Source organism: Drosophila santomea, chromosome 3R (genome assembly GCF_016746245.2).
Source record: "Drosophila santomea strain STO CAGO 1482 chromosome 3R, Prin_Dsan_1.1, whole genome shotgun sequence".
NCBI classification, from domain to species: Eukaryota; Metazoa; Arthropoda; class Insecta; order Diptera; family Drosophilidae; genus Drosophila; species Drosophila santomea.
Window position 1 is genome coordinate 28,903,471 of NC_053019.2, and position 13,994 is coordinate 28,917,464.

The 13,994-nt window shown below is 43.7% G+C and overlaps 1 protein-coding gene and 1 pseudogene across 1 annotated transcript; both read right to left on the reverse strand.

Moving 5' to 3' along the window:
• Positions 1-138: 138 nt before the first annotated feature.
• On the reverse strand, positions 139-2,231 carry LOC120451117 (annotated as a pseudogene).
• Positions 2,232-10,374: 8,143 nt separating this feature from the next.
• LOC120454339 lies at positions 10,375-13,062 on the reverse strand (the record flags this gene model as incomplete). The annotated part of the gene is made up of 1 exon (XM_039639550.2): positions 10,375-13,062. A coding segment is annotated over one exon (2,688 nt), but the record flags the coding sequence as incomplete, so codon positions are not given.
• Positions 13,063-13,994: the final 932 nt, after the last annotated feature.

The following is a 13,994-nucleotide window of genomic DNA, read 5'->3' on the forward strand; positions in this document are numbered from 1 at the left end:
TTGCATTTCTGGAGGAAAAAAGTCAATTATAGAGGTTACGATTTCGACCTTTTGCCGGGTCGGCAGCACCACGCCTAGGGTCTGTAAAAACGGGGGGGAATCCCAATAAGGAAACTGCATCAAAACATTGTATGTTTTTTGTGTTATGAGTGTCAAGAAGTTAGTTTGTCCATTACGCCCAGTCGGGTCGTCTTTTGTCGTCAAGTATGGCTTTCGTAGAGATTGCAGCTGCTGTTTTGGGACATTTCAAAGGAATTGCAGCAAACAATTCAGATAAGTGACGTTGTGCATACGCTGCTGCAATGAGTCGACTTAAATTCATCATGTTTTTGCTGCGCGTTGATCCTTCTCCTGTCCATCAGCTTCCAGATTCGTCTATGCTGGTCCTAGTGGGTGGCGTCCTTCGCGTCTTCATCGTGGGGGTCAGCAGGAATACGTCGTCAAAAGGTTTATTCGTCCGGATTTCTTGCTTGTATAATTAAGGCCATTAATATATCAATTTTCTTTTCCAGATTGTCAACTCTATTTGCCAGTTTAATGACTGGGTCGTCGGGTTGGCTATTTGCTGGAAGAGTGTTGATATTTTGTGGTGAGGGCGTTGTCTCCTTAACTATCTTTGCCTTCAGATTTGCCAAAGCAGCTCTGCTCGTTGTCGGGGGGCTGTCGTCTTTTCCCTGTTTGTGCTCCATAGCTTTTTCTACATTTTTTTGTTCCTTTCGTAGCCCGTTCTGGAATTTTTCCAGGTGCCTTTGCGCTGGGTTTCTAGTCATATTTGGGGCCTTTACCTTGAGATTGGTCCTGCTATTTGTGGAGGCCTTGTTTGCACTCCGGCGCCATTTATTTAGGCGTTTTTGGATGGCAACTTCATGTGAAGAAAGGTGCGGTAGGTTTGGCCTACTATCCTTCACATTTTGCCGGAACGGGTTCATTGCAGACTTCCTGGCGGCTTCCTTTCGGGCTTCGGCAATTTCGGTACTATAGGGTAGTCGGGGGGTCTTGTTGAAAGGGGGGCGGGGCTGACGTTCGTTATTCTTGCTTTTTGCGTCCATTATTGTCCTAATTTTGTGAAAATCTATCCTGTTGACTGCTAATTTTTGCTTCTCTGCCTTATAGGCAGGGCACCCCTTATATGCGCTGATGTGGTTTCCTTGGCAGTTTGAACAGGTGGCGGGGGTTGATCTTGGCTTAGTGCACTCACTAGACCAATGCTGGCCAGCGCACTTCATGCACCTTGGGGGCTTCATACATGTGTTCCTAGCATGCCTGAAACCCTGGCACCTGAAACACTGGACCGGTTCCCTCGTCCTGTTTTTCCTTTCGATTTCCACTTTTTGTCCTCCTAGCTGTTTAATGGAGAGGATCCTAAGGTGGCTTCCGTCCATGGCCGAGACAATTTCTATCTCGTGCATCCGCATCGGACCACCAGTTGCAGGATTTGTCATGTTCCTTGTGAACTTAGTCTGGTGGCCGAGCTTCTGCAGCTCGCTGGTGATCCACGAGCAAGGGGTAGAGGGGTGCAGGTGACGAATAACAACTCTGAAACCCCTTTCAGATTTATTCTGGTTTGAATAGTATGGGATGCCACTTTTAGCTAGTATGTCTTTAATTGTTCTATGTGCAGTCAAGTCTTTAGCCTGAATAGTTACACCGTTTCCTATAGACGTTTTTGTTGTAAAACTGTCTACCCCTGCTGAGTAATTTAGCTTTTCCAATAGTGGCACGATTTCCCTAACATTTTCTATATGAATAGGGGGGGCCCTGCGGCTCTGTGGAACTATTTGCCACGGGGGCAGTTCGGTAGCCGAATTTTTAGGGGGAGGGGGGGCAATTTCAGTTTGCGCCGGTGCGCTGCGTGCAGAGGCCTTTTCACTCTCGACTGGGTGGCGGGGGGCTTTTATTTCCTCGACAATACTTTTGGCCGCCTTACTTTTAAAGATGGGGGTGGCTAGGGGGGGGAAAGGGTTTGGGGTCGCAAAATTGGTGGGCACACATGCTTTTTTATTGGGCGTTTTATAGCTAAGGCTATCCATATCCATGTTGGTATTTGTGCGCTTGCCCGGGGTTTTCGTAATTGGTGCCGGATCAGAGGATGCCACAATTCCTGGACCGGTTCCGGCCACCACTTCCGAAAAACTCATAGGCAGTGCGTTCGTGCTATTGGGGGGTGAATTAAAAAGGTCCCGCTTGGCTGCAGGCCGGTTGAGGGTTCTGGATGCAGATGTGTTACCCATAGAGTGTGTAGTGGTGACTTTGAAATTTAAATTAGCCTGAACCTGGGAGCACAAAGAAGCGCCTTTCGGTTGGGGGGAGATGCTTTTATTTTTTGTAGTTTCCGCGAGAATGGTGGGTTTCTTTTTTAAGCTTAGTTTGGAAATGTCAGGTTTAGGATACAAATTTTGGAAAAAGGTATTGCGAGTTATAAATTTATGTTGTGTTTCACCTTGGTTGTGGTCCCTGCTATTGTCATATATATGTTTATGTAGTTTATGTAGTGTGTCAACATTTGCAAGCGCGGGACTTTTTGAGCGGCTGTTTGTGCTTATGTTAATAACCTTGCTTGTGTGTGTAGGTGAGAGAGAGTGAGGGGAAATGCTTTTAGAGCCAATTTTTGTAGATGTGCTGAGGTTTCTCTCCATGCTGTTGTCTTCATGTGTGGGGAAAGGGAAATTTCTAAGAGCGCCGCTCTTTTTGTCATCCGTGTTGGTATTAGTAATTTCAGCTGCATTGGTGTTGTGAGCTGTTGTCAATTTTTTCCCCCTATTTGTATGTGTGATAGAAAGAGGGGAAACCACTGGCCCATTTGAGACGCTACTTTTGGCGCCAGCTGTTTCTTTATTAGTATTAGTGAGGAAGAGCGGGTCTTTTTGGGCATTTTTGTTTTCTCTATTCTCTTTCCCCTTATATGTAAGTGAATTTATAATTTTTATAGCAGCCTCGGAAGGGTTTTTTAGACTGTTAATTGCAGAGTTGGAAGGCGATTTTTTCATGTTTATTATACTGATATTAAACTGAGAGTTGTTAGAATTATGGGACATGGGCGAGATTTCCAGGTAGAAAGGGGTATTTTGTCTTTCTGGGCTCGAGAAAAGAGAGAGCACCTCGTCATTTGAAGAGTCGTCAGAGAGAATTACTTGGGCCATAATATCTGCTGACTATATGTAAAGGAACGATACTTTTTGTGGTATAAATACCCTGACTTTGGTTTTGGCGGGTCCTTTGGTACAATTCCTTTTCTTTGCTAGTCCTTCTTTGCCTCTTTTTTGCGTTCTTCCTTCTTTGCGACGTTAGTGTTCTTCTTTATGGCTCTTCTTTCTGGTTCCTCTTTATAGCTCCTCTTTATGGTTCTTCTTTATGGCTCCTCTTCTTTAATAAAATCTGCAGCTCGCTGAGTTTGTCGATTTGTCTCAAAGTATTTCACCGGAAAAAACCGAATTTATATGCTTTTTATTATGTTTATTTTAATTGTTTATTTTAATTGTTTGTCGTATTGTTTCTGTATAAATTTTACGGCCGGGAATTTTTTGTCTTTTCACTTGTGGAGATTTTCACTTAAATGTCCCGTTTATTTTTCGTTTGCTTTGTACTTTCGATTGTATTTTAAATTGTAATTGTTATAAACAATTTTAGGCAATTTAAAATATTTTTTATTAACTTTGCTATTTGAACTTTGCTTTTGTCTTTCCACTTGTGGTTTTTGACGTTTCTGGTGAAAGTACGGAGACAGAATGATTTATTTCTGCCCCGCATCCACGCATTTATTTGCCTGTGATTACACAGAGTGCAATATCTAGGTACAATTATTTTCGTTTTTGAGTTTGTACATTTGTGGGGATGAGTGTGAGGGTTGGACAGGTGTGGTAAGTATACATGTGTTGGTATTTTCTTACTTATAAACATTGCGTGGATGGTAACATTAACATATGGTTTTTAGTTTGTTTACATTTTGGTTTGTTTACATTTTGAAGTTCCGATTTACATTATTCAATTTAATTAAGTATAATATTAGTTTTATTTCTTTTTTTCAGATGCCCCCGCCAGAGGGACGGAAGCATCGAACCTCGGGAGTCATTGCCGGTGGGGAATGGGAGTTTCTTTGTCCCAGTTTTTTGCAGCCGCAGGCTGCGCGCGAAATTCGAAATTTCGAGTTGGGCCAGCATTTCTGGTAAGTAGTATTCATGGTGGAATTTTTGCCGGCTGTCAAATGTGGTACTTTTTACCACTACAGCGGCCGTTATTTTGCGTTTGAGTTTTCATTTTAGTTACAGCAGTTTCACCAGTCGTCAGATTTTATTTTCGTGTGAAAATCCCGCGCCGCCGTCAATTTAGATTTCTATGGGTCCGCTGGCAACATTTGGCGATGGAGTCTGCTTTTTTTGGGCAGAGAAAACATCGCTTTCGTGGAGTTTGTTGTTGCCAGCAGCACCGCGTCTGCCAGATAAATTGCAGGAGGCCGCCAACCCGCCCATGGGTCTCATCGCCAGCCGTCAAAAGGTCCAAAGCGCAGTGGATTCCCGCGCCGCCGTCTTGTTCCAAGGTCCAGGGAGTTGCTGCATTTCAGCTGGAGTTCTTCAATGCGCAGTGGATTCCCGCGCCGCCGTCTTATTCCAGGGTCAGGGAAGTTGCTGCATTTCAGCTGGAGTTCAACAGGGTAACGGCGAGAAAGTCGTCATTGGTTTGGAGTCGCCAGGGTCGTCGCTTCTGTGGGTCATCTCGCCAGGGAAAAGGAAGCATCTTATGGTCGCCGGGCCAAGATGCTTTGCTTTGGGCCGTCGCTCGTAAAAGTCCATGGAATTGGATGCAGAAAATTGGATTAGATAAGTATATCTATGTGTTTAGTTTTGTTTTGTCTGATTTTAGTTTTTGTCTTTTCTTTTTCAGGTCCAGATTGTCCAGGATTTTTCAGATTTGTCCGGTGGGATTTGGGAAGGGAGACATTGCCATGGTTTTATGATAATCATCGTTTGGGAGGTTCGTATATGTCAGTAGGTTTGTTTATACATTTAGTTTTCTGATGTAGTTAATTTATTTTGTTCTTTTTCAGGGATTTTGTCTGTATACCGTTGCTGCCCGGAAAAAGTCGAATTTAAGGGTCACGATATTGACCTCTTGCCGGGTCGGCAGCGCCGCTCCCAGGATACAGGAGGACGAGGGGGCATTCCAACATGGAAACGGCATTAAAACATTTTACGTTTTTTAATGTTTTAGGTGCAAAAAATAATCATTTTCCTTGCGCCGAGTCGGGAAGTAGTAAGTTGCGTAGTTTACGCTTTTATTAATTTATTTTGTACTTTTTCAGGGATATTTTAGTATACTGTTGCTACCAGGAAAAAGTCGAATTTGAGGGTTTTTTTTTTTTTTTAAATTTTCAGCAGCTGTTGCCACTGGCATTTTATTGTTCTTTGATTTTTAAAATAAAAAATATTTAGATACAATTTATGACATTTTACATTTGTTTGGAGAGATTGTGTTATATCATATTATTTGGAGTACTTAAAATTTAAAAATTAGTTGTGTCGCTTGTATCCCTGTTTTTTCAGATTGGGCATCCCTCTGCGCTTCCGTCTGGTCTTCTTTTCGGTTTGCTAGTATTTGCTATCTGCTGTGTGAAAGAGGAAGAGGGCCTCGATAGACGACGCCGTTGGTAATCGATTTTTCCCTCTCTTTTTTTTAGTAAAAGCTGGTCTGACCAATTTACCACACTAGAGCGGGTCTGTCATTTTCCAATACTAGACGGGTCTAGTTTAGGTTGTGAATTTATCGGTCTGGTATTTTGTGTTGACCTAGTATTTATCGGTCTCGTCATTTTAGCTTGTATCGTGTCCGACTTGTCTGGTCTTACTTTAGTTTTATCGGATAATCGATAGTGGCGATAATTTTAAGCGTGTGTATATCGGTTGGTATTTTTAGTTAATGTTGTCCTAGTATTTATCGGTTTTTAGCGGCGTCGGTTGTACGGTCTCTCTTCGCTTAGTTTGGTGTAAAAGCATGTGTTTTGATTTCAGATTTTTGCCTTCTTGCTGTCTGTTGCTGGAAAAAAGAAAGGACTGGACCGCCATCGCAGCTGCGCACTTGTGTGTGTCCCGCACCTCATCCCTTCTGCGATTCCCGACGCGCTAATGGGCAGCGCATGTGTGAGCCGGCAGCGTGGACAATTGGCCGCATTTCCGACTGGCAGCAGGGCCGGCCTTGGAGTATCAGAGGTGCTGCTGCAAAGTAGCAGGTGGACATGCAAGGCGCAATTCATCGACTGTAGGATGACGATTGGCCAGGAATAAATTGTATATATTGTTGCGTGTTTTGTGTAGTTCCTAATCCTTTTTTTTTTATCTATTCCCTACAGGGAGCCATCGTCGCCGAGTCGACGCGCCAATGGGCAGCGCATGTGTGAGCCGGCAGCGTGGACAATTGGCCGCATTTCCGACTGGCAGCAGGGCCGGCCTTGGAGTATCAGAGGTGCTGCTGCAAAGTAGCAGGTGGACATGCAAGGCGCAATTCGGGATACGGCGAGGATAGCGCGACCAGCAGCGAGCCGCCTCATCGACTGTAGGATGACGATTGGCCAGGAATAAATTTTATATATTGTTGCGTGTTTTGTGTAGTTCCTAATCCCTTTTTTTTTATCTATTCCCTACAGGGAGCCATCGTCGCCGAGTCGCTGCAAGGATAACCAGCGAGAAGATCTGCGCGTATGCACTGGCCAGGAGAGCTGCTGGCGGTCGTCGGCGCTCGCTATCAGGACGCAACAGGGAGCCAGTCTGCGCGCAGGCGTCAGTTGCAGCGGCTGCGGTTTCAATTCCAGCGGACTTCACATTACGCAAGGACAGCGCTCGTATCAGCAAGCAGTGCGGGACTAGGAGACCTCATCAGGATGTTCTACGTAAAATATTATATGTAGATTTTACCATTATTTGTAAGATTATTTTAGTACCCTCTAGTTGAGCCTTTAGCCTTTATTTTTTTCAATTTCTATTTTTATTTTTCTCTTTAGTTTTTAGTTTTTCCGACCCTTTTACCATTTTTTTTTTTTTCTTTTGTTTGTTTTTGCTTAGCCTTCTTGTTTTTAATTTGTTTTAGTTATTGTTTTAGTTATTATGTTATGTCCCCTTCGTAATCGGGTAGGATTATTCGTTGGATGCTTATGGGTTGCCCTCTGAATTTTTTTATTATTTCTTGCCTAGTTAGGTCCCCATTTCGATATCTTTTATTGTACATATTTATCTCCAACTCGCACCATCTGTCAGGAGGCCATTTTTCGTTCTCTCTCTCTCTTTTTTCCATCTCTTCCTGATTCCTAATTCTTATGTCCTCCATCTCTTCCTCTTCCAGTCTTAGAAGTGTGGGGAGATCCTCTAGGTGCCTTGTTCTTATGCTGTCTCTTTCTTTGCGTGTTTTTAGGGTTTTACATTCGTAGAGTTCGGGGATTTTAGGGAGTTTGGGTGAAGTTAGTCCAGTCGGTCCTTGGGGGATGTGTTCCTTTGTCAATTTTAGTAGCCGCTGTCTGCTTCTCTCCAGTCTTTTAGGGATATAGTGTCTGGTAACGATTCTTCGGACTGCTTTGTTGGGGTGTGTTTTTATGGTTTCGTAGAACCTGTGGGTGGCCTGCTTGTAGAAATCTTCTACCGTTTTGACTCCGTATTTGTCCCTTATAAACTGGTTCCTTGTGAATCTCCCTGCCCTGCAAATTTTTCTCATTTTAAGGTTTTCCTCGACTTGAATCCTTTTTATTTGGGCATCCGTGACAAGGGGACCCCAGGCTGGGATGGCATACTGCCATATTGGCGATAGGATTGTCTTAAAGATTAGCATCTTAGTGTTGTCCGGGAGTTTACTTCTTTCGCTCAATATCCAAGTCAGTTTTTTGTGGGCTGCAGTGAATTTTCCCACTAGCTTGGTGACGTGGGAGCTAAGGGTAAGCTTATTGTCAAGAATTACTCCAAGGTAGGACTGTTTGTTTTGGTTTTTTATTTTGTTGCCCCTAATTTTAATCGTTTTTAGGTTTGTCGGCAGGTCATTTTTTAAAGTGTATATAACGTGTCCTGTTTTGGCAGCATTAACCTTAATGCCCCACTTGTCTGCCCAGTCAGAAAAGGTTTCTAGGTAATTTTGGTTATTACGTATGGCTGCGGTTGGCAGTTGGTCCGTGCTGAGGACTACTGTGTCATCTGCATACGTTGACAGCAGCATTTCTCCTGTTGGTGAGACGCTGTGTGTTCTAGGGATAGGCATGTCTGAAGAGAAAATTGAGTACAGTATGGGGCCCAGGTTGCTTCCCTGAGGTACACCAGCACATATTTGTCCTGTTCTGGATGGCTCTCCTGTTGGGTCCTTGACTTCAAATGTTCTGTTTGTCAGATAGCTCTCCAGAATGGTGTAGAGATTGAAAGGCAGGATCTTAGCTAGTTTTAGTAGTAGCCCCTCGTGCCACACCCTGTCGAACGCCTCTGTGATGTCCAGGAAAACCGCAGAGCAGTATTCTTTCCTTTCGTATGCCTCAAGGATGAATTGCGTGACCCTTGCTATCTGTTGTTCGGCACCATGGTCTTTTCTGAATCCAAATTGGTGTAGTGGAATAGCTTTTTTGAAAGAGTCGATCCTGACCAGTCTCTTTAGAAGAAGCCTTTCAAATATTTTTGAAAAACCCGATAAAAGGCTGATCGGCCTATATGACTTTGGGTCATTTGCGCTTTTTCCCGGTTTTAGGATCATTTTGACTGTAGCATGTTTCCAATTGTCCGGGTAGTGTCCTATTCTTAGTATGGAATTGTAGATCAATATTAGGTAGAGTGTCGCTTTCGTAGGTAGGTTTTTAATAAGTTTGTTAGTAATTAGGTCTTTTCCCGGGGCTTTGTTATTGTTTAGGTTTTTTAATTCTTCTCTTAGTTCTTTTAGCGTGACTGGTTGGTTGTGGGGGTTTTTGTTTGTATTTTCTCGTTCGGCTGTATTAGATTCTTTTATTGTTTTAAGTCCAGTATTTATTTTGTTAATATGGCAGTCGGGTATGATCATATTAGGCTTGAATCTTCCCTCCAAGTGAGAAACAAAAGCTTCTGTTGTCTCTTGGGTTGTTTTAGTCCATTTGTACCCTTTTTTGGTCTCTAGTTTAAGTGGAAAATTTGGTTGTATTTTCTTTTTTCCTTCGTCCAGCAATCTCCACAGTTGTCTCATCCTGTCTGGGTTTTTTGTATCGATTCCTTCGACTTGTTTGTTTATAGTCTTCTCTCTTAAGGTTTTTATAGCTTTTTTTAGTCTGTTTTCAGCTGCTTTCAGTTTCGCTTTGTCCTCATTTGTCCTGGTGGCTTTAAAAATCCTCTTTAGTGTCCTTTTTTCTTCCAATAATCTACTGGTGTTTTCGTCTAGTGTGAGAGTATTACTATGTCTGTTAGTTCGCCCGTGCCTGCTTCTGGGGTTGTCAGGTAGTCTGGGGGGGGGAGTTGCTTCAGTAGCCGAGTCCATGATGTTTTTCATAAAGATGTTTATGGCGTCGTTTATATCTTGAGCTACTCTTATCTCCGTGTTTAGAAGGACCTTTCTGTCAAGAGCGTTCTTAAAGAGTTCGATGTTTGTATTTTTCTTAAGGATACTGTTGTTTTGCTTGTGCAAGAAGAAGGTGTTTCTGTCGAGGTTGATTTCCAGCAGGATAGGAAGGTGGTCTGAGGAGAGGTCCGAGCTCGATGAGATTTTCTTTTCGTACATTCCAAGACCTTTACATATGGAAAAATCTATTGCTGATGGGTTTTTCCTAGAGTCGAAAGGGAAATGAGTCGCACAGCCAGTAGCGATGATCTCGGTCATGGTATCAGCTTTAACAGCATCGTATAGTGCGGCGCCACGCTGGCAGCCGCGAGAGCAGCCCCACTGTCTATGTTTAGCATTCCAATCGCCACATAGGACAAATTTGGTTCGACCTCCTAGGGTTTTCTCAGCATAGTTGAGTATGTCACTGAAGTGGCTAGACGACCACTTAGGTTGGGGAGGGCAGTATACTGACGCTATTACCATCATTTCATTGCGTCTGTTATTCTCCGGTAGCAATACGATTGGGGCACTCTGGATGCATTCCTTCTCAATCGCTTCTAAGGCCGAATGACGGACCCTGGTGCTTACAATAGTGGCGACTCCTCCTCTTTTGCTGGATACGGGGTTTTGCGCTAGATAGGTCACATATCCAGGAAAGTCCAGCTTGGTGGATTTCCTGTCTAGCCTTGTTTCCGTGACTATGACGATGTGAGCTTTTTCCCTTTGTATCAGCAAGCTGAGCTCGTCCACTTTGTTGTTCGCCCCACAAGCGTTCCAGAACACGATTTTGAAGGTTTCCCTATTGTTCGTCTGTGTCATCCTAGATGTCACTATTCCGGTATGTGTGGAGGGAAAATTTTAGACAAAGATTTGTCCTTTTGCCTCGGAGGGATTTTTCGGGAAAATTCGGCCAGTTGCATCTTTTTGGACGAGGCGAGTGACTATCTCAAGAAGGTTGTTTATCTTCTCTTCCATGCTTTCTATGCGTTTTAGAAGATTTGGCTCGGGGATCGCGTTTTTCTGTATCTCTTCGGGTAGATTTTGTGCCATTGGGGGTGGACGGAAGTGATACAGATGGGTGTTTGCCGGGTTTAGGACGCTTTTCGGGTTTTTTCGCTCTTTCTCTAACGTAGCAATACTAAGTTTGCTAGTTGTCGGCGGGCTTGACTCCTTCTTCGGTTTCCTTTCAAAGGTCCTAATTCTATTTAGGCGTTTATTTATGGACTGATTCCTTTTTGTTAATGCTTTCCCATGGCTTTTTTTTCCTCGTAGTTTTGTATCATGTGCGGATATTGGAGTAGGAGGTAGATGGGGCTTCTCTTTGTGGGGCATCTGGGGGTGTGTGGGTTGTGTGTGTTGTGTTTGTTGTGTGTGTTGGTCTCGAACTTTGTTGACGGCTAACCTTTGCTTTGCTTCCTGGAAGACTGGACATCCCTTGTAACTACTTACGTGGTTTCCCTTGCAATTCGCACAGTAAGCCGGAATGTGTTTGGGCTTATTGCACAAGACCGTGGCGTGCTGCTGGCCACATTTCATGCATTTAAAGGGGTTCCTACAGTAGTTTTTTGTGTGGCCAAAGCTTTGGCATCGGTGGCATTGGATGGGATCCCTAGATACCCGTTTTCTTTCTACCTTAATCGTCTGCCCACCAAGAGAGTTTAGCTGCAGGACCTTGAGATGGCTACCGTCTGCTTTGGGTACCAACTCCACCTCGTGTATCCGCATAGGATTCTTGGTATCCCTATATTGCATCGCCCTAATAAATTTCGTAGCAATACCAATTTCCTGTAGTTGGCTTTCAATCCACTTAATCGGGGTAGACTGATGCAGATGACGGATAACGATTTGGAAACCCTTTAGGCCTTTTGGTTGGTGAGAATGTCGAGGAATGTTTTCGTCTTGAAGGACGTTTTGGATAGCTTTGTAGGCTTCCATAGTTTTAGCATGTATTCTAATGTTACTGCCAGGTTCGGATTTTGTAGTGAAGTTGTTTATCCCAGCTTTGTAATTCAGCTTTTCAATCAGCGGGATGATCTGCTGAATATTGGATAATAGGATTGAGGGCGGCTTCTTACTGACTGGAACCGTCTGCCAGGGCATTGAGTTGGGGTTTGCTGTTTTATTTGGGGGGCTAGGGTTTGGTCCTATGTCCATTTCGGCTGACTTTTGTAGGGATTCTCTTCTAGAGTCATCTCGTATTTTTATGGCGACTTTGCTTTTGAAAAGGGGTGTTTCAGAAAGCAAGTTAGAGACTCCTAGATCATCGTCAGGAAGACCGTCGCGTAGTCTAACCTTTTTGCTCGATGTTAAAAGTGATCCCTCATCTAATATATCCCCGCGTCGCTTCCCAGGAGTTTTAGGAGAACCCAATGTTTTTGTAAGGTTCCTCCTAGCTGCTCCCGGTAGGCGTACTGGAGTTGCAGTGTCATGATTTGCAACAGGTATTTGGCTAGAGGAGAGCTTAGCATTTTCTTTGACTAGTTCCGCAAAAGTTTTGCAAGGAATATTGTTTTGGGTCGGAAGACAGTTTGTTGTGTTTGGGCTAACCTTTTGGGAGAGGGGCGGCGGGGTTTTGATGGACTTTGGCTTGGATATTAATGCCTTGAATGCATTATTGTCATTAGCATTTGCTGATGTGTATAGGTCTGTTTGTTTTGCGGGTAATTTATTTGCAGGTGCTATGTGTTTGTCTGTTTGGGTGACTGGTTTTATTGCTGCGTTTGAATTGTAGGCAAGGAAAGGGGGCGACGGGGTTTCGGCGGGCTTTGGCGGCTTGGTTTGGTGTAAATGTGTTTGTGTGGGAGAAATTGTTTTTGTAATGGTGGGCTTTGGATTGGATTTTAATGCCTTGAGTGCATTTTTGTCATTAGCATTTGTAGGAGTGTGTGAGTTTGTTTGTTTTGTAGCTAATTTATTTGCAGGGGCTATGAGTTTGTCTGTTTGCGATGCTGTTTTTATTGCTGTGTTTAGTTTGTATGTATGGAAAGGGGGCGACGGGGTATTGGCGGGCTTTGGCGGCTTGGTTTGATGTAGATGTGTTTGTGTGGGAGAAATTATTTTAGTATTGATGGGCTTTAAATTGGGTTTTAATGCCTTAATTGCATTTTCGTCATTAGTATTTGTGGGTGTGTTTAAATTTGTTTTATTCGTAGCTAATTTATTTGCAGGTGCTGTGAGTTTGTCTGTTTGCGATGCTGTTTTTATTGCTGTGTTTAGTTTGTAAGTATGGAAAGGGGGCGACGGGGTATTGGCGGGCTTTGGCGGCTTGGTTTGATGTAGATGTGTTTGTGTGGGAGAAATTATTTTAGTATTGATGGGCTTTGGATTGGGTTTTAATGCCTTAAGTGCATTTTCGTCATTAGTATTTGTGGGTGTGTTTAAATTTGTTTGATTCGTAGCTAATTTATTTGCAGGTGCTATGAGTTTGTCTGTTTGCGATGCTGTTTTTATTGCTGTGTTTAGTTTGTAAGTATGGAAAGTTTTTTGACGTTTCTGGTGAAAGTACGGAAGACAGAATGATGATTTCTGCCCCGCATCCACGCATTTATTTGCCTGTGATTACACAGAGTGCAATATCTAGGTACAATTATTTTCGTTTTTGAATTTGTACATTGTTGGGGATGAGTGTGAGGGTTGGACAGGTGTGGTAAGTATACATGGTTTGGTATTTTCTTACTTATAAACATTGCGTGGATGGTAACATTAACATATGGTTTTTGTTTGTTTACATTTTAAAGGTTTAGGAAATTTACATTTGTCAATTAAATTAAGTTTAGAATTTGAATTGTTTCTATTTTCAGATGCCCCCGCCAGAAGGACGGAAGCATCGAGTCTCAGGAGTTGGGCCAGCGTTTCTGGTAAGTATTCATGGTGTGAATTTTAGCCGGCTGTCAAAAGTGGTACTATTTACCACCACAGCGGCCGTTATTTTGCGTTTGAGTTTTCATTTTAGCTACAGCAATTTCACCAGTCGTCAGTGTTTTATTTTCGTGTGCAGATCCCGCGCCGCCGTCAATTTGGATTTTAGTTTGCAGGAGGCTGTCAACCCGCCCATGGGTCTCATCGCCAGCAGTTTCACCAGTCGTCAGTGTTTTGTTTTCGTGTGCAGATCCCGCGCCGCCGTCAATTTAAATTTTAGTTTGCAGGAGGCTGTAAACCCGCCCATGGGTCTCATCGCCAGCCGTCAAATGGTCGAAAGTGAAGTGGATTCCCGCTCTGCCGTCTTATTCCAGGGTCCAGGGAGTTGCTGCATTTCAGCTGGAGTTCTTTATTGCGTAGTGGATTCCCGCGTCGCCGTCTTATTCCAGGGTCCAGAGAGTTGCTGCACTTCAGCTGGAGTTCATCGATGTGTCGGCGAGAGCGTCGTCATTGCTTTGGAGTCACCAGGGTCGTCGCTTCTGTGGGTCGTCTCGCCAGGGAAAGGAGGCATCTTATGGACGCCGGGCCAAGATGCTTTGCTTTGGGCCGACGCTCGTAAA